At 43.9% G+C, this 20,974-nt stretch overlaps 1 protein-coding gene across 5 annotated transcripts in view; it reads left to right on the top strand.

The window, feature by feature from the left end:
• The first annotated feature begins 153 nt into the window (after positions 1 to 153).
• The window catches only part of FAM184B (family with sequence similarity 184 member B), a 107,248-nt gene continuing 86,427 nt past the window's right edge, over positions 154 to 20,974 (top strand). For all 5 annotated transcript variants that reach the window (XR_014812185.1, XR_014812186.1, XM_005674541.4 and 2 more), the window contains exon 1: positions 154 to 647. Coding sequence is in view for 3 of the 5 variants with exons in the window: in XM_005674541.4 (XP_005674598.3) it covers positions 501 to 647 (147 nt within the window). In the remaining 2 variants the exon portion in view is untranslated. The remainder of the gene's footprint in view (positions 648 to 20,974) is intronic.

Genomic DNA, 20,974 nt, shown 5'->3' with positions numbered 1-20,974 from the left:
CCCGGCCGCCCGAAGCTGAGGCCCGCTCTTCTTCCTCTTTGGCTCGGGATGCCCATCAAGGGCGGGGTTGGTAGCGGTTGAATCCGGAGCTGGGCGCCACCCACGTGTCCCAGAGCGCAGTGCCGGGCCAGCGCAAACCTTTCCAAGGCCAGCGGCTCCTTGTCGCGGAAGGTTATTGCAGGCGAAGCCCCGCTCGGGCTCCGGGAGCTGTGCGCGAAGCACCAGCGGCACGCGCGGGTCCCCGGCTCCTAGCCGCAGGGTGCGGGTGCCCGCCGACCCAGCAAGCGAGCGCTGGAGGAGGAAGGGTGGGCGCTCGGGCGGCGGGGAGGCGGATCCCGGGGGCAGCAAGGGCCACGCTGCGGTGCAGGCGGCGGGACTGCAGTGCATCTCTCCCAAGAAAGCCCACACGCTCACACGCCCGCGCGCGCAAGCACGTGCACACCGTGGGCAGCGAGAACACAAGCGCGCCAGAGCCCTTGAGTGCGGGACGCGTTTCAGCGATGGCTTCTGCCCTCAACAGCAAAATTCACGCGCCCGGGACTTGCCCGGGCTCCAAAGCCGATGCCTGCAGTGGCGCAGGCTGGAGAATGGATTGTGATCCCGAGATGCACGTGAAAATGTGCAAGAAGATTGCCCAGCTCACCAAGGTAAGCTGAGGCGCCGCGGGCAGGCTAGTTGCGTGCCCGGGGCGCCCGGGCTGGGAAGGGAGTGCGGACGCGCGGGAGGGAGGCCCAGGCCCAGTCTGAGCTGAAACTTTGTCTTGGAGACCTGGAAGAGAAGCGGTCTTAAATCTTGGTGACCTTCTGAAGGCACAGTCCTAAAGCAGCTGAGAGAGAGCTTGCGTGTGGAGCAGGTGGTCTGTGTGGAGCAGGTGGTCTGTGTTCCCAAGGTGGGACTGTGAATCGAGTGGAATCAGTGCTCTGTGTGTTTGTGTGTGTGTTCCTTTACCGGCTCTGCTCAAGTGATCCTGCCTGGAATGTTGTGATTTCATTCATCGCCGTACTTTACAGGTGGGGAGGAGGTCATGTGGGCTATTTAAACGCTTGATTCTTTTTATTCCTTCATTCAGCAAATATTTGAGTCCTTTGCTGAGTGCCAGCAGCTTGCGTGGCACCGTACTAAACCTGGAAGGTAGCCCAGGGGACTTACTATCAAACTGCACGGACGGCTTCTGGAGTATAAATGGGGAAGTGAACGATTCACCGTTTAATTACAGGATTACAAAGGACCTTGGGAGGTCAGCCAGCCCATCTCCCTACCTCATCCCAGGGCCCTGACTGAACCTCCAGAGACCGTGGTCTCTTCCTTATGAAGACCAGCAAGAAGATGCCACCCTGTCCTTTGTTAGTCCCCTGCAGCTTCCCAGTTAGGACTTCCTTGGGGCAGGTTCCCTTGTGTCTTGAGTGTAGCTGGAAAACAACATCCCTCTCTGTCTTTTTTTATACAAGGTCTCCAGTGTCTGAATTTAGCTGTTTGCCTTGGGGTTTCCTTTTGATCTTACAATAAACGCCTGATAACATGCCTACCCGGGGAATGTGAGCTCCGAGTTCTGTGGATGGGACATGCTGTCTTCCCCGACTATCTTCCTCCCACTTCCTACGCCCACTCTTTGTGGGCTCACAGGCTTTTCCCCCCTTAATTTGCCAGAAGGAAGTGAGCAGAGACCTGGAATTGGATACTAGCTGCTTTTTCCTGACAGCGCCCCCCCCCCATTAACTTCTCCACATCTTTTGCATGTGAGCCTTTGCATATCCAGCGATCTCCTTAGACAAGGATGAAGAGGGGAAAATGGAAATAACTCCTTGGAGGCCTTGGCATGTGCTGCTGGCACCACTGATCTAAATAGTTCTGAATAGCACCAGTTCTAAATGGCACTAGTTCCAAATTGCACTAGTTCTAAGTAGTGACATTGACTGGAAAAAAGCATTGATTTGAGGCACTGGGCACAGTACAAGGCATCTTCTCTGTCTTCAAATAATCTGAAATATTTTGGGAGAAACAAGGTTAGAAAAAAAACTAAAAGACACTACTGTATAATCAGTTGCTAAATTGGATACTGCAAGTCGTGAGTGCTACCAAAGTCAAAACAAAGGATAAGCCATTATGGGTTAGAACAGTTAGGAAAGATTTTATGGAAGAGATGAACCTTGAACTTAGTTGAATTTATGGCACGCCTACTGTGTGCCAGGCACTGTGCTCAGTATTGATGGCATAAAACTGAGTAAGACAGGGACCTGGCCCTTGTGGTATGACAAGTGCATAAACAGATCATTTTAAGGTAACGTGGTAACAGTAGTCACTCGACCTGTTAATATTTTGATGTCCTGATCATGTGCTGAGCACTGAAGAAAGCAGCCATGACCCGCAGTGCGTACGTAGCAGGCAGTGTTTCTCAAAGTATATTCTGCACTAGAAATCACAGTTGATTCTTATGTAGTGCCTCTCTTTACCATTTTCATGCTAATTGCTTAAATCAGACATTTTCAATATTGATATTGATTTGCCACCTTTCTTTTGGCTATTCGTATGTAATAGTTTCCACCTCTTTATATTTAAATCTTTCTGTAAGTTTTAAGTTGTATCTCTGATAGATGAATTTAATCCATGTGCATTTATTATGATTACTGATTAATAGTTCTTTTTGTAGGGACCTTGGTGGGGGAAGCAATTCTTTGTATATTTGAAAATGACTTTATTTTGCCCTCACAGTTGGATGGCCCTTTATTTGGGTACGAAATTCTAGTGAACAGGTGTTTTCCCATAGCACAATGTCGATAGTGCTCTATTGTCTTCTGGTACTAATTGCAGCTGGTAAAAATCCTACTGGCAATTACATTTTCATTCCTTTGCGGATAATCTGCCTTTTCTCTTGATAGCATTTAAGATTTGTGTGTGTTTATTTTGATGTTTAGCCGTTTCATTAGAATTGTCTAGTGAGTGAACTTGTGGTGTACTTGGTAGTGAAGACTCGTGCTCTCTTTAATTCTGGAATATTATCAATGATTTTCTGTTCAAATATTGTTTCTCTGCCATTGTCTTCATTCACTTTTCTGGAACTGCCCTTAGGAGAGTAAGGAAGCCTCTCCATCCATATCCTGATATGTTATTAAAAACTTGTCTTGGTCTCCCTTGTATCCTGGTGAAATCCTTAATCCTGTCTTCCTGTTTGCCAATCCTCTCATTTGTCCACGCCAGAGTTTTTCCCATCTGTTATTTTAGAATTACACTTTTCATTTCTAAGATTACTGTTCTTATTTCCTTTTGGTCTAGTTTTAGTAACTTCTTAATTTTTACAGCTTTACTGAAGTATAATTTGCACATCATAAAAGTCATCACAAAAGTCAACCTTTTTGGGGTAAATTTACAGAGTTGCTGCACCATGACCATAATGGAGTTTTAGGACTTTTCTGTCACCATCCTTTGTATCCATTTGTAGTCAATCCCTGCTCCTACCCCCATGCCAGACAACCATGAAAATACTTTCTATCTCTTTAAATGTGTCTTTTCCAGACATTTCATATCAATGAAACGATCCAACATGTGGTATTTCCATCTGGCTTTTTCCACTTAGTTGCTAAATCTCAGCATAATGTTTTGGCAGTTCATCAACTGTTGGAGCATCTATCATTCATTCATACCTTTTTATGACTCAGTAGTGTCCCATTGTATGGAGAGACCATTTTCTGATGATCATATGCATCAGTTAATAGACATTTGGATTGTTTCCACTTTGGGGCTGCTACAAACATTGCATTCCTGGGCATATATTTTTGTTATTGTTGGGTAAACACCTAGGAATGGCATCGTTGGGTTATATGGTAAATAAGAAACTGCCAAGTGACTTTCAGAAGTAACTGTACCATCTTACATTTTCCAGCCTGCTTTCCCAGGAGGATCTAGTACGACAGCCCCCACCCGGTTCTCAAATCATAGTGAAATACACTTCTCCCCCTTGCTTTGTGTGCCCTCACTTTTTCTCTGGTTTTCCTCTTGATGTTTCCTTTCCTGAAATGTCTTCATCACTACAGGTTGAATCCCACTTATCTTTTAAGTCTTACTTCCCCCGAGAAAAACCTTTGAAAGACCTCACTATTGTAATTCATCGTGTGTTCATTAATCATTAGTTGTTTGTTTATTATTTTTCCTTATTAATCTCTTTCTCCAGAAATTCATACAGTGCCTGGGACCTAGTTGACTCTCTGTAAGCTTGTTAAATTTAATGAAACAGATTAAACAAGTTCTACAGATTTGGTAAATAGTTCTTTGATCATACTTATCTGATATTGCTGTTGACTTGTATATGTCTGTCCCTTAAAATTATAAGCTCCAGAGTTCCCGTCGTGGCGCAGTGGTTAACGAATCCGACTAGGAACCATGAGGTTACAGGTTTGGTCCCTGCCCTTGCTCAGTGGGTTAACGATCCAGCGTTGCCGTGAGCTGTGGTGTAGGTTGCAGACGCGGCTTGGATCCCGCGTTGCTGTGGCTCCGGCATAGGCCGGAGACTACAGCTCCGATTCGACCCCTAGCCTGGGAACCTCCATATGCCGCGGGAGCGGCCCAAAGAAATAGCAAAAAAGACAAAAAAAAATTATAAGCTTCTTAGTTTATTCACAATTGGTTGCACCTGATATCACTCAATATGTTAAGTGAAGTAAGTATTTGTCTACACAATGGCCCAAAGTCCAGGAGGTACATTAAAATCACCTGGAGAGCTTTTACAAACACCAGTGAAATGACAACTCAATTCAATACCTGATCCTACACTGGATTCTAATCTGGAGGGAAAAATGCTACAAGGAGATAGTTGGGTCACTTGACAAGTTGAATATGATGATGGAGAAAGTAAAAGTATTTGCATCAATGTTAAATTTACTGGCATTGACAGGTTGCAAGAAAATATCCTTATTCTGAGAAAATGCACCTTGAACTATGTCTTATTTTTAAGGAAGTATGATGTCTTCACCTCAAAGAATTTTATTTTATAAATAAAATAGAGAAAATAAAAGATACAGAGCTAACAATAAAACACTGGGACAAAATGTAAGAATAGATGAATCTGGAGAAAGGGTATGTGCTGTTGTTTGTACTCTTCTTTTTCTGGCATTTTGTCTGAAGTTTGAAATTATTTCTAAAAGTTAAAAACAGGGAGTTCCTGTTGTGGTGCAGCAGTAATGAACCTGACTAGTATCCATGAGGACGCAGGTTCAGTCCCTGGCCTCGCTAAGGATGCGATGCTGCCATGAGCTGTGGTGTAGGTCTCAGACGTGGCTCGGATCCCCCATTGCTGTGGGGGTGGTGTAGGCTGTCAGCTGCAGCTCAGATTCGACCCCTAGCCTGGCAACTTCCATATGCTGCAGGTGTAGCTCTAAAGGAAAAAAAAAAAAAAAGAAAAACAAAAGTGCACAAGACTCTGGGCCCTATCTTTGAAGGACAAGAGAGAGAGGCGACAGGTGTTGTATTTTCTAAAGCCCCTCAAGAGCTCTAATATTCACAGGAGGTTGAGGACCACCAGGTTTAAGCAGTAGAGTGGGCACAGAGGAGCTGATTGGGAGAACAGGAGGCTCCAAATCCATCCCCCATGAAAGCCCGTGGGATGCTTTGGTCTTGAAAGCATCAGCAGGTTTGCCCAGCCTTGTCCCCAAGGTCCATCTGGCCAGTCTCTCCTTTTGCACCTTCCCAGAAATCTCTAGCTGGTTTTTCCTTTTGTAGTTCTTGCCACATCCTCATACCCAGAAGCACTGGCATCCCCCATCCCCAGAGATTCCCCAGTTCCCATTTTTGTGGAGGGATGGAGTGTCTCATGCCAGTTACAAGTTTCAGCAAAGGCTCTTTTATGTTCGAACATGAAAGTGAGTGGGAAAGCAGGCGATCCCTTTCCGTGAACCGTTGCTCTAACAGAAGGCTGACTCTCGGGAACCCAGCCCACAAGCATGACAGCCACATACCCAGGGGACCCCCTCTCATGGGCGGCAGTTAGAAGAAAAGTACCCTGGAGGCAATGAACCATTCTCTCCGTGCCAGAAGCTGCCAAGCTAAAAGTATAAGGAGTAAAATAACCCCAAGGGATCCCCCAAATCACCCTTGCAAAATGCTGTCTGCCAGGATGTCAGAAGACCCTCTAAGGCCTACAGCCGAATCAGATGCCTGCAGCTGCTACACATTAGTAATACCTTATGATTCTTTAGTGTTTGTGTTCTTGGCAAAGCCTTGGACTTAGCCACACACCCTGTGTGCACAGCAGTTCTGCATGGCAGGGAGAGAAGCACCGTCTTCCGGTTGAGAGAAGGAGAATCTGAGACCCCAGGAAGGGTCAGCATTCTTGCCTGGTGTCATGTTAGGACGTCAGGACATTCAGAACCCAGTGTGGGGGTGTGTGGGGGGGTGATGCCTCTGTTCTGTGTTTCCATAACCTCTCTTGATCATCTTTAGTATTCTTTCCCAGGCGAGGGGAAACATATATCTAGTTAGTGAGGCTGAGTCTGCAGAACTCTTTCCTCTTTCTCCCTCCTTCTTCATTCTGTGATCTGACCAAAGAATCACACATTCTGCCCTGCCCACCAAGCCGTTGATTTTACAGGGGTGGGTGCAGTTTTGGGGGAAAGAACTGCCCTGGCCCAGCCTTGTGACTTCGTGGATGAATATCATGAATCCAGCTTGCCAGTGGATATGAGCTACCTTCTCTAATACTAATCTTAGCAGTAATGTAATGTTTTGGTCTCAGAACAACCTTCCTCCTCGAACTGTTTTTTAAATTTTTTAAAATGAAAATATAGTTAATTTACAATGTTGCGCCAATTTTTCTGTACAGCAAAGTGACTCACATTTTTTTTTGTCTTTTGTCTTTTTAGAGCCACACCTGCTGCATATGGAGGTTCCCAGGCTAGGGGTCCAATCGGAGCTGTAGCCACTGGCCTACGCCACAGCCACAGCAACGCAGGATCTGAGCCTCATCTGCGACCTACACCAGAGCTCACGGCAACGGCAGATCCCTTAACCCACTGAGCGAGGCCAGGGATTGAACCTGCATCCTCATGGATGCTAGTCAGGTTCATTAACCACTGAGCCACAACAGAAACTCCGAGACTCTCATTTTTAGAATATTTTTTAAATGTTACTAAATATTGTTAAACATTATTTTCCATTATGGTCTATCCCAGGAGATTGGATACACAGTGGGACCTTAATGTCTATCCATTATAAGTGTAATGGTTTACATCTGTTAACCCCAAACTCTCAGTCCATCCCACTCCTTCCCACTTCCCTCTTGGCAACCACAAGTCTGTTCTCTATGTCTGTGGCTCTGTTTCTGTTTTGTAGATAGGTTCATTTGTGCCATATTTTGGGTTCTGCATTTAAGTGATGTCATATGGTGTTTGTCCTTCTCTTCCTGACTTCACTTCGTATGATGACCTCTGGTCCCATCCATGTTGCTGCAAATGGCGTTATTTTGTTCTTTTTTATGGCTGAGTAGTATTCCATTGTATACATGTACCATATCTTCTTAATCTATTCATCTGTCAATGGACATTTAGGTGGTTTTCATGTCTTGGATATAGTAAACAGTGCTTCAGTGAACATAGGGGTGCATCTTTCTTTTTGAATTATAATTTTCTCTGGATATGTGCCCAGGAGTGGGATTGCTGAGTCATATGGTAGTTCTATATTTAGTTTTCTGAGGAACTGCCATACTTTTTCCATAGTGGTTGTACCAATTTACATTCCCACCAACAATGAAGGAGGGTTCCCTATTCTCCATGCCCTCTCCAGCATTTGTTATTTGTAAACTTATTAATGATGGCCATTCTGACTGGTGTGAGGTGGTACCTCATTGTTGTTTTGATTTGCATTTCTCTAATAATTCATGATGTTGATCATTTTTTTCATGTACCTGCTGGCCATCTCTATGTCTTTGGAGAATGTCTATTTAGGTCTTCTGCTCATTTTTCATTTGGGTTTTTTTGTTGTTGTTGTTAAATTGTTTGAGTTGTTTGTATATTTTGGAGATTAAGCCCTTGTCAGTTGCATCATTTGTAACTATTTTCTCCCATTGTGTAGGTTGCCTTTTCATTTTTGTTTTTATGGTTTCCTTTGCTGTGCATAAGCTTGTAAGTTTGATTATGTCCCATTTGTTTATTTTTGTTTTTATTTCTATTGCCTTGGGAGACTGATCTAAGAAAACATTTGTATGGTTTATGCACGTTTTTGCCTATGTTCTCTCGTAAGAGTTTTATGGTGTCAAGTCTTTAAGGCATTTTGAGTTTATTTGTGTACATGGTGTGAGTTTCATTGATTTACATGCAGCTGTCCAGTTTTGCCAGCACCTCTTGGTGAAGAGACTTTTTGCCATTTTATGTTCCTACCTCCTTTGTCAAAGATTAATTGACCATAGGTGTCTGGGTTTATTTCTGGGCTCTCTGTTCTGTTCCATTGATCCATGTATCTATTTTTGTACCAACACCATGCTGTTCTGATTGTTGTAGCTTTGTAATATTGACTGAAGTCTCGGAGAGTTATGCCTCCTGCTTTGTTCTTTTTCCTCAGGATTGCTTTGGCAATTCTAGGTCTTTTATGGTTCCCTATAAATTTCTGGATTATTTGTTCTAGTTCTATGAAAAATGTCATGGGTAATGTGATAGGGATCCCATTAAATCTGTAGATTGCTTTGAGTAGAATGGCCATTTTAAGAATATTGAGGAGTTCCCATTGTGACGCAGTGGTTAACGAATCCAACTAGGAACCATTAGGTTGTGGGTTCAATCCCTGGCCTTGCTCAGTGGGTTAACGATCTGGCATTGCCATGAGCTGTGGTGTAGGTCGCAGATGCGGCTCGGATCTGGCGTTGCTGTGGCTGTGGTGTAGGCTGATGGCTACATCTCCGATTCGACCCCTAGCCTGGGAACTCCATATGCCATGGGAATGACCCTATAAAAGGCAAAAAAAGACAAAAAAAAAAAAAAAGAATATTGATTCTTCCAACCCAGGAGCATGGGATATCTTTCCATTTATTTGAATCCTCTCTAATTTCCTTTATTAATATTTACTAGTTCTTAGCATATAAATTGTGGTCAGATCTATGCTTAGGTATTTTTGGGGGGGTGCAATTTTAAAAGGTGTTTTTTATATTCCTTTTCTAATATTTCATTGTTAGTACACAGAACTGTATGTCCCCACATCCCAGAACCTTAGTGAGATCTGTGAAGACGCATTAGCAGAGACAGTCATTGGATGTGTGGGGGAGAGATAGTGGATTGTTTAAGGGTGAGGTAGGAAGATGCTGTCATGGAGAATAGGCCCTGAATATAAAATCAGCAATATTGCAGTTCCCGTCATGGCGCAGTGGTTAACGAATCCGACTAGGAACCATGAGGTTGCGGGTTTGGTCCCTGCCCTTGCTCAGTGGGTTAAGGATCTGGCGTTACTGTGAGCTGTGGTGTAGGTTGCAGATGTGGCTCGGATCCCTCGTTGCTGTGGCTCTGGCGTAGGCCGGTGGCTACAGCTCCGATTCAACCCCTAGCCTGGGAACCTCCATATGCCGCGGGAGCAGCCCAGGAAATAGCAAAAAGACATAAATAAATAAATAAATAAAATCAGCAATATTAAGGAAAAAGAATTATAATTCCTCTTCCAGGTTATCTTCTAAATGAAGTTAAATTTGATTTCTTTCTAGAGGGATGCTTTTTACTCTAGTTTATACTAATAACTGTAAATGACAGTAAACATGAGGATACCTAGAGAGCTAACAAGCAATTTGGGGTTATCCTTGGACTGTGCCGCCTCCTGATCCCGCATGGCTACTCTTAGCTGAAATGCTATCTCTTCAGAGAGACCTTTTCTGACTTTCCAACCCAAAGGGCCAACCTGCCTCATCAGTAATTGAGAAAAATAGTTCTTGCTTCCTTGGTAATTTGTCGTGAAGGCTCATTAACTCAAGGGATGTGTGTGGAGCATCCTGCCCCAGGGAAGGGAGATCATAAGCTTGAACCGATGTTGGTGTCCCCTCCCCTTCCTGAGCTAGAAGACCTGAGAGGGACAGAACCACTGCCCATCTGTCAACCTAAAATCGGGGAACAAAGCTGGCCGTTCTCTGGACTGAGAGGTCAGGGCAGTGTCCCAGGCAGTAGATGTGACATCTGCTGCTGCGTGAGTCACCACCAGGCTGCCACTTGAGCCCTGCGTTTTCATGGCTTGAAGGTGTGGACGTTTTATTGCACTCACTGATTCCCTTAGCTTCTCCGAAAATACCCTCCTGCGTGCAGGAGCTTGTGTGCAGACAGATGTTTAAATAGGTCCATCCCAGTTTCCTTTAGGATTCTAGATTTGAGAACTTGAGATCTGTTTTAACAAGCCCTCTCTGTTAGAATCTTTTCATTTAACGATGTGGCTCATGGTGTAGAGACGGATCTCTCACAGAAATCTTTTTGCCTTAAAATAGGATGGAGTATACCTTAAACTGTGTGCCTTTGAACCTCACTAAGATGCCTCCACTTTTGCATTCAATCCCCAGCCCAGGAACTTCCATATGCCACAGATGTGGCCATAAAACGAAAAAAATAAATAAAAACAGTGGCAAATGAGAATCTAAAATGTGAAACATTCTGGACTCAGAATCCTTTTATTTCTTTTTTTTCTTTTTTCTTTTTTTCTTTTTTGGTCTTTTTGCTATTTCTTTGGGCCGCTTCTGCAGCATATGGAGGTTCCCAGGCTAGGGGTCGAATCGGAGCTGTAGCCACCAGCCTACGCCAGAGCCACAGCAACGAGGGATCCGAGCCGCGTCTGCAACCTACACCACAGCTCACAGCAATGCCAGATCGTTAACCCACTGAGCAAGGGCAGGGATCGAACCCGCAACCTCATGGTTCCTAGTCGGATCAGAATCCTTTTATACCTCACAGCTTTGCACTTCTCTCTCACATCTCATTGAATACCAGGGTTTTTTTTTTTTTTTCTCTTGTAACTTGCCTTTATTGAGTCTTTTCAAAGCACACAGCCTGGTTTTTCCAGAGAAAAACTTACTCTTTACATTCATATATAACTGACTTAGCATGGTGTTAAATTCCATAATGACAATCACAAATACTACTGGCATAAGCAAGCAATGATGACTGGGAGCAGAAGTGTGGTGGCTTTCCAGAGAAAGAGTGAAGTGTAGGAGGTTACCCACATAGTGATTGAACAGAGACAGGTCAAAAGAGCTTCGACTGTTTCTATACAAAAATCAAAATCTGATTTTGATATGGGGTAGCAAGGAGTACGAAAACACTGAACAATCTGAGGGATCAAGAAGGGGTCTCTGAGCTATGTGGGGACTATTACTGATGGACATTTTGGTTGATTCCAGTTTCTCACTATTATAAATATTGTAAAGGACGTTTCTCTTTTTTTGGCCACACCTGCAGTTGTGCGGAAGTTCCCAGGTGAGGGATCGAACCCATGCTATAGCAGCAACCTGAGCTACTGCAGTGACAGCACCAAATCCTTTACCCACTGCACCACAAGGGAACTCCTGTGATGGACATTCTTGAGACTCCATCCCTGTACTCTTGCTAGACTATTTCCTTGAGATAGTTTTTAATGAGCAGAACTCACCTTTGTTATGGGTGAGACTCCCATGAAAGAATATCAGGAAAATTGGAAAAAAAAATCTGGAGAAAGAAGTATTTATTGATGAGTTAAAAACAGTCTAATAGAACAAAATAAGGCCGCTTGCAGTAACATGGATGGAACTAGAGATTCTCATACTAAATGAGGTAAGTCAGAAAGAGAAAGACAAATACCGTATGATATCACTTATATGTGGAATCTAAAATATGGCACAAGTGAACCTATGTATAGGACAGAAATAGACTCATGGACATGGAGAACAGACTTGTGGTTGCCAAGGGGGAGGGAGTGGGATGGGCCAGGAGTCTGAGGTTAGTAGATGCAAACTTTTGCATTTGGGGTGGATAAGCAATGAGGTCCTGCTGTATAACCCAGGGAACTATATTCTACTTGTGATGGAACATGATAGAAGCTATTATGAGGAAAAGAATGTGTATATGTATGTGTGTGTGTGTGTGTGTGTGTGTGTGTTTATAACTGGGTTACTTTGCTGAACAGCAGAAATTGACAGAACATTGTAAATCAACTATAATAAAATTTTAAAAAATAACTTTAAAAAAACAGTCTCACAGACAAGATGTACAGAAGTCCTGACTTTTTCACTATGAAGCTTACCTTTTTAAAAGGCATTTACTACCACTCTCTTCCCTTACAATCCGAACACGGGAACAGTTATGTGGGAGCAACACTTGTAGTTACACAGACAAGGGCATAATTATTTTCAAACCATAGTGGCATAATAATAGGTGCAGGCTGTCAGCTCACATTATGACTGTTTAATGGACCTCTTTGAAGTTACTATACTCTTTTTTTCTCTTACTTTTTAGAGCCATGCCTGCAGCATAAGGAAGTTTCCAGGCTAGGGGTCAAATCGGAGATGTAGCTGCCGACCTAGACCACAGCCACAGCAAGTCGGGATCCGAGCCACATCTGTGACCTACCCCACTGCCGACCTAGACCACAGCCACAGCAACGTCGGATCCCCGACCCACTAAGGGAAGCCAGGTATCAACCTCTGGGGTGTAAGATTGCTCAGGGAGTTAGAGGAACAGGCAGGTGTGTCCCAGCTCAGGGGTCTGGGACAACCAGTTGCATACCAGCAGTTCTCCTGATCTGTCCCTTATCTCTTAGCAGAAAGACCTACTTGTGAGGCTCTGATGTCATAATGAGATGGATAATAAACTGTCTCAAGAAGGAGGGGGACCCACTGGTTAACCTCAAGGCTTCAGTTTTCCTGAGTCATATGCAGGTGTGGGGCCAGAGCTGAATTGCTCCAGGCAGGAACAGAAAGATTAATCTCCCCTCAGCAGTTCTGCTCTATCCTTCTCCTCATGTTGCATTCAGTGTCCTAAATAGGCATTGACCAATTACAGGTTTGCAGAAGTGACCAGTGTGAGCTGCTTAGTTTACCCACGTGTCTCGGTCTCGCTTCGCACCCTGCTGATGATTTTGTTATGATTAGGATTTCATAGGGTAGGGATCATGCAGATAGGATGTGGGGGTGGGTAGCATGAGGAGTGACAGCTTCGTATTTTGAAGGCAGTGTTTATCTAGATCATAGTGTCGGTGGAGCCAGGCCAGTTTCAAGAAAATGAAAAAGAACCTGTTTCTGGTTTTTGTCCATTTTCCTCCCAGGGTAGTCTGTCCTGGTGAAGCATGCCCCTCATGCGTCTCAACATCTGCTTTTCCTTGCACTTGCAAGCGCATTAATGGCCTTTTCCTGGAGCCCCAGAAATAGCAAATTCCATTAAAAGGCTTATCATTAAACACAATACAGCTCTTTATGGGGGAGAAGGATGGCCTCTGAATAAGAGTCCATTAGGGCTGTGGGCTGGAAAAAGTGGGTCAGCTTTCTTTTAAGGGAGAAATTAATACAGCAGGCAAGAGCCAGCAATACTGCGACATTCATCCTGCCCAGCTTTTGCTCTTCACGCTGCCAAAGTGCTATTCCTGGTCTCGGGCCCCTGGAGCAGGGCCCGTTTGTCCTGAGGAAGCTTATCAAATTGTCTGGCGACAGCCTAAATAAACAAGAGCAAGGAGATTAGAACTGAGTGTAGAGTGTGTGTGTGTGTGTGTGTGTGTCTGTCTGTCTGTCTGTCTGTGCTCGCATGCACACACTCTGAATGTAATCTAAACCGGGAAAGCAAAAGTTAATCAGTACCCCATTCACCAACCTCTTTCCCCTTTGATGGATCAGTTCCATGAGAGGTGCTCATAGCCAAGTCCATGAGGTGCTGTCCCCAGAGAAAAGCTGATAAAAAGAGGCTTGTTTTCAGTGTAGGAGGTGAGTGCTTGAAAGGACCGTCCAGTGCAGTCTCCTCGTTGTGACTTAGACAAGCTGAGGGCTTAGACACATAGGGCCCTTGATAGTTGGTGGCAGGCCCTTGGTAGCTGGGGTTGACAGGCCAGGGAAGAACTAGTGCTGAGCAAGTGGGAGCTGGGAAATGAAGATCCCATTGAGAGTAGCTGGGGACTCAGAGTCCAAAAGGCACAGAAAACACGGGAGTGAATTAGGCACATGTCTGCGGTGGGAAAGCTGCTCAGCCAGGGCAGTGAGGGGTTCCAGATGGTGGACGATTTTGAATTCAGGGGAGCTGGCAGTCAGAATCAAACGTTCTGCCCCAATTCAGCAGGATGCCCCGCTGGTGGATTTTAGACATGAAGACTCAATGCTGCAGAAGGAGGAATTGGCAGAGTGCCGGGTTCTTGGCAAATGACGCGGAGAATTTGAGGAGCTTGTAAGACATTCAAGGAGGAGAGGCCTTGTAGGACGGTTGATGCATAGTTGTGCTAGATTGGATTTTGCATGATCCTTCAGTAAATATTCACTCACTCCCACTGCCCCGCCCTCCCCCACCCCCGATGAGCAGAGATTCTGTCCTCATCCTTTGGTGATGGCCTTTTCCTTGAGACCTGCCTTGGTCTGTGGAACGTTAGAGGGTGTGAACACGGGCAGAGGCCTTCCTTGTGTGCTAGTGAAGTTGGTGCACTGATATTAATATTAATATATAGTATATTAAAATATTGAATCAGTATGTTGTACACCCAAAACTAATATGATATTGTACTTCAACTATGCTTTAATTAAAAAAAGGATCGTATAGGATGCCTAAACTGATGTCAGGCTTTTATTACCTCTGAGGAAAGATAAGCTGAGCTTAGTTTGCTCCACAAACCACCTCCAGTGCTGTGGTGGTTGTGGTCCTTAGAGTTCAGATAGCTGCAGAAGTTTTGTGTCATCTGCACATTTAAAGACTTCCAAGTACATTTACTCCAGAAGGTGTTAGAACTCAGTTGAATGCACTCATTCCTTTCCATATTTGCATTGTGTCTAAAACCATCTTTTCTCTATAATACAGAACAGTATTGAACAATTTCATGGCAGCATTTTTGAAAATAATTTGGTGTGGAACCTTGGCACTTTTATAAAATATTTCACACATAAAAATCCATAATACCTACAAAGAATAACAGTCAGATGAGCACATGTACTAACTATTTAGCTGAAGTAACAGGACACCATCAACAACTGTGTCTCTCACTAACAGTATTTCTTTCCCTCCTCCTCAGAGGTAACCTCTGCCAAAATTTTGTATCTGTCACTTTCTTGCTTCTCATTAGGGTCTGCTATATTTCTCTAAACAGTAATAAATGGTATTTGTTTTACTCTTTTTAAAGATTTTTATATAAACGGTATATTCTTCTGGAACTTGTACTATTGCTTAATACTGAAAGTTGCATTTTAAAGAAAAGATAAACTGACTTTAAAATGCATTATCTGGGAGTTCCTGTCGTGGCGCAGTGGTTAACGAATCCGACTAGGATCCATGAGGTTGCAGGTTCAATCCTTTGCCTTGCTCAGTGGGTTAACGATCCGGCGTTGCCGTGAGCTGTGGTGTAAGTCACAGATGCGACTCGTATCCCACGTTGCTGTGGCTCTAGCGTAGGCCAGTGGCTACAGCTCTGATTGGACCCCTAGCCTGGGAACCTCCATGTGCCGCGTGAGCAGCCCAAGAAATAGCAAAAAGACTAAATAAATAAATAAATAAATAAAAATAAAATAAAATGCATTGTCTGGAGTTCCTGTTGTGGCTCAGCAGGAGCCACATAGTGAACCTGACATCATGTCCATCATGTCCTTGAGAAAGGATGGGGTTCGATCCCTGGCCTCACCCAATGGGTTAAGGATCTGGCGAAACTGCTGCACAGGCCAGCAGCTGCAGCTCTGATGTGACCCGTACCCTGGGAACTTCCATATGCCACAGGTGTGGCCGTAAAAAGAAAAAAAAAGAAAAAAAGAAAATGCATTATCTTTATACCTGGGGAAGTTCTGAATTGGCCAACAGAGGTTGAGCCATTTTGCCTTCACCTTTTCCCAATTATCTTTTATTCTCATTTGTATTACGCTTGCTTGACTTTTTTACCCCCTTAAATTAGGTGAGCCATCTGAGCAGAGAGAAAAGGAAGTTGAGCACCACAGCCCATGTGCAGGGCAGGTGCCAGGAAAAGGAGGAGCATGTTGGTGTGATCCCTGAGCAACATGCGGCTGTCACTCAGGCCTCCTCCCACTAAGTGCCATTTAACAGCCTCCAAGAATCTTATTTATCACCCTTTTCACTTTGCTGTGGGAGCACCCTCACTTAGGCAATAAAAATGACAAGTCACCCTTCCGCAGATGCTTCAACGGGCACTAGAGGTCAAAGCCATCTCTTCTTCTTGCCTTGGAAAAAATTGCACCTGTCACATTTCTGAAACAGATACAAAAGCCCAGACCCCCCTAAACCCGACCATCTAAATTATCTTCACAACAACAGACAGCTCCTTGGCAGTCGCTGCAGAGAGGCATGCAGCTTTTTGGCTGGTTGATTCTAGGATGCATACACCCATATGAGAGCAATTATGGACTATTTGAAATTTCAGCCACATATGTTGCAGTTGCCAGTATTGAATAAATGATCACTGATGGCTAAACTGATGCTAAAATTATCATGAGATCGTGCTGCTTCTAAAATATATATAAGTTCTGGCCCTTTTCAGGTGGCTTGTTTTTTTGTTTGTTTGTTTTTTTAACTGTCATGGATAATTAAATTAGTACTGGTGAGTTTCAGCTCTGTCCATTCCTGGAACTAGTGATGACCTACCTGAAGATGATTTAGTCCTTCCCCTGGTGCACACACTGGAGACGAGAGAAGCTAAGAGGCTTCCCTGAGGTCACACAGCTGGGGAATTTTGATTTTGGCAGGTTGAGTTGGGAGGTCCTGTGAGACATCCAAGTCAAGGGTCAAGGGGGCAGGTGGACACTTTGAATGTTCCTTTAGGAGGGAGGTCAGGGTTTGAATTTAGACTTAAAGGGGAACGTTGCTGAGGTGCCCCCAGAGAGGTTGTGCTTATATGTCCTCTCTCATCCACAGTGTAGGGGAGGTCTTTTTCCCATACCTGTGCCAGTAACCTCATGAAAAGTTTTCCTCTTCTCACACAGTATGTAAAAAAAAAAAAAAAATGCAATCTACTGGAGTTCCCATTGTGGCCCAGCTGGTTAAGAACCTGACATTAGTGTCCATGAGGACGTGGGTTTGATCCCTGGCCTCACTCAGTGGGTTAAGGAGCTGGCATTGCTGCAAGCTGCAGTGTAGGTTGAAGATGTGGCTCGGATCGGGGTGTTGCTGTAGCTGGGGCCGGCTGCACCCCTAGGCTGGGAACTTGCATATGCCGAAGGTGCGGCCATAAAAAGTAAACAGAAAAAAAAAAAATACAATGTACTTATTTAGACTCTCCTTTTTAAAGTTTGAGCACCTGATGATTTTTTTTTCATTTATAATGATTTTTATTTTTTCCATTATAGCTGGTCATGTTTTGATTATTGGCTGCTTGCATTTATTTTTCTGTAAACTGCCTGAGTCTCTTGCCCATGTTTCTGTTGGGCTCTACATTCTTAAGATTTATACCAGCTTTTGTTAAGTCAAGAAATTTGTTTTTTGTCATATTGGTTGCAAACACTTTCCTCAGTTTATTACTTTTATTTTGACTTTTTTTTTTTTTTTTTGGTCTTTTTAGGGCCACACATGTGGCATATGGAGATTCTCAGGCTAGGAGCTGAATGGGACCTGTAGCTGCCGGCCTATGCCACAGCTCACAGCAACACAGGATCCTTAACCCACTGAGCGAGGCCAGGGATTGAACCTGTGTCCTCATGGATGCTGGTCAGATTTGTTTCCACTGAACCACAATGGGAGCTCCTCTTTTGACATTTTAATATTTTTCCACATAGAATTTAAAGTTAGAGTAGGGGCTGTGATGATGGAAATGGAGATTGGGGTGATGCAAGGAAGGGGCCACGAACCACAGAACCTTCCGAGTGGCCTCTGGAAGCTGGAAAAGGCAGAGAAACAGCTGCGCCCCTACAGCCTCTGGAAGGAAGGCAGTCCTGCTAACACCTTGATTTTAGGTCTTCTGACCCCCAGAAGGTGAGATAACAGATTTGTGGTCTTTTGTCATTTTGTTTTCTTTCTTTGCCACCCAACAGTTCCCAGGCCAGGGATCAGATCCCAGCCATAGCTGGGCCCTACACCACAGCTGCAGCAATGCCAGATCCTTTAACCTGCTGTGCCTGGCCAGGGATCAAACCTGCATTTTGGCACTGCAGAGATGCCACTGATCCTGTTGCACCAACAGTGGGAACTCTAGATTTGTGTTTTTTTTTTTTTGTCTTTTTGTTGTTGTTGTTGTTGCCATCTCTTGGGCCGCTCCCACAGCATATGGAGGTTCCCAGGCTAGGGGTTGAATCGGAGCTGTAGCCACCGGCCTACGCCAGAGCCACAGCAACGCGGGATCCGAGCCGTGTCTGCAACCTACACCACAGCTCACGGCAACGCCGGATCGTTAACCCACTGAGCAAGGGCAGGGACCGAACCCGCAACCTCATGGTTCCTAGTCGGATTCGTTAACCACTGCGCCACGACGGGAACTCCGATTTGTGTTGTTTTAAGCCATTAAATTTGTGTTAATTTGTTATAGCAGCCATAGGAAACTATACAGTAGGTAAATAACAGCTTAGAAAGTCCTTCATCCTCTCCAAAATTATAAGTTAATATAATATATGAAATAAATATAACATTTTACATTTATTGTAATAGTAATAATTGTTATAATTATATTCATTATAAATAATAATTCTAATAATTATTATTATTAATCCACAGTTTCTTCTAATATTTCTAAGCTTTTATTTTTTGTTCTAAGTTGTTACTCTAGCTGGAGTTAATTTTGATATAAAGAGTGAAGTGGGGATCCAGCTTTATTTCTTTTCAAAAGGTCAGCCAATTGCTCTATACATTTACGGAATAATTCAAGCCATTCTGCGTGGATTTGAAAATGCCATCTTTACCATGAACCTGGCAATCAGGACTCTTTCCACTGTTCTGATCATCTTTCTATTTCATGTCTAGAACCAAGCTATTTAATTGTTATAATTTTATAGCAAGCTTTGATATCTAACAGGGCTAGTCCACTCTTCCTACACTTGTTTTACAAAATAGCCCCTGGATTTTCACCTATTTCATTTTCTACGTGGCTGTTAGAATCAGCGTGTCCAGCTCTTCCCCAGATCCTGTTGATACGTGTATAGGGATTGCTTGCATTTGTGCATCGATTTAGAGAGAATTTACATCTTACAGTATTGAGTGTTCTTGTTCAGTGACACAGTAGGTCTTCTTGTTGACCCTTTTATGTCTCTCAGCTTTAAAGATTTTTAGATCCAAATTCTACACACTTCTTAAATTTGTCCCTCTCTGTGTGTGTATTTGCTGTGATTGAAAATTGACTATTTTCGTCCTTAACCTTTTTCAGCTGGTAATTTTTTATAATTAGGAAAGCTATTGAGGGACATATTTTAAGCCTGCTCAATTTTTAAAGGCCTCCCAGAAAGTGACAGCCAACATCCTTTCTCAGCAGCCAATCCCAGCATTTAATAACCTTCTTGACTTACTTGATTATAAAAATATTGACAATAAGAGAGTGAATTTTAGTGAGAAAATTGCCTTGTTTTTAAAATAATGCTATTTCCATTTAAATACATTTTTAAGTTTTACTGGGTGAAATACACATACAGAGTTGTTTTTAAAGCCTTTTTTTTTTTTAAAGGGCTGCACCCACAGCATATGGAGGTTCCCTGGCTTGGGGTCCAATCAGTGCTACAGCTGCCTGCCTACACTACAGCCACAGCAACATCAGATCCGATCTGAGTCTTTGACAACCACCACAGCTCATGGCAATGCCAGATCCTTAACCCACTGAGCGAGGCCAGGGATTGAACCCGCAACCTCATGGTTCTAGTCGGATTCATTTCCACTGTACCACGATGGGAACTCCTTAAAGCCTGTTTTAGTAAAACTTGGTCTTAAAACTTCAAGCTAATTCATTTATTCCTAAAACACTTATAAACATTTTTGAGCTCCTTTTTAAACAAATTTTTTTTATTCCTATCTGGCTCTGCACTTTCATAAATTTTGAGCTCCTTTTTGTACTAGGGACTGTGCTAGGAATAACCTGATGTGGTGGGTGTGACCTGATGGAGGAGGTAGTGGAGGACTTTGTGGGGTGTAGTGGAACCCACAGGAGGGACCCTGGTTGGGCTGGTAGGGGAGGACAGAACATCAGGGCAGGGGTCAAACAGATGTGAGAGGAAACTGCACCAAAAACCCAGCCATCCAAGTTGAAAGGACTTTTGTTTTGCTAACTGAAGGACAAACACGCAAATTAAAACACTTCAAGCGGGAGTTTCCAGCATGGCTCAGTGAGTTAAGAACCTGACCAGTATCCGTGAGGATGTGGGTTTGATCTCCGGCCCTGCTCAGTGGGTTAAGGATCTGGCATTGCCCTGGCTGTGGCTTAGGGCAGCAGCTGCAGCTCTGATTTGACCCCTAGCCTGGGAACTTCCCTTTGTCATGGGTGCAGCCCTAAAAAAAAAAAAAAAAAAACCTGAGAAACAACCAACCACCCCAAGCAAATTAGTCGTAGCTGCCAAGTTCAAGGGAAAGTCTCTGAGATTAAGAGAGAAACAGCAGGAGTCAGTCACCGTGCCTGCTGTTGGAAAAGACAAGCATTGCTTTCGTCTTCACTGTTCTTTTCTATTTTAACAAGGGCAGTTCTCTCAGATTCAGTACAAGCCAGTGCCTTTTTGCAGTGATATTAAATTTATGAGCGCAGTCGTAGGAGTGCTTGCAAATTCATTTGCAGTTCTCACTTACATGCCGGACTTGTAGAAAGTGTCTTTATTTCTCTTTATTTTTATAACATGTACATGTTTTATGTCGTAGGCAGTTGGGATACCCTGGGCATTCTCCTGAGGTCTAATTTTTGGGGATGCCTGCGAAAT

Source organism: Sus scrofa, chromosome 8, assembly GCF_054392235.1.
Source record: "Sus scrofa isolate SSC_HxYL_T2T_F1_AM1 chromosome 8, Sscrofa_HxYL_maternal_Yorkshire_Landrace_v2.0, whole genome shotgun sequence".
In the NCBI taxonomy this organism is placed as follows: Eukaryota; Metazoa; Chordata; class Mammalia; order Artiodactyla; family Suidae; genus Sus; species Sus scrofa.
This window is presented reverse-complemented; position numbering and strand designations above follow the sequence as displayed.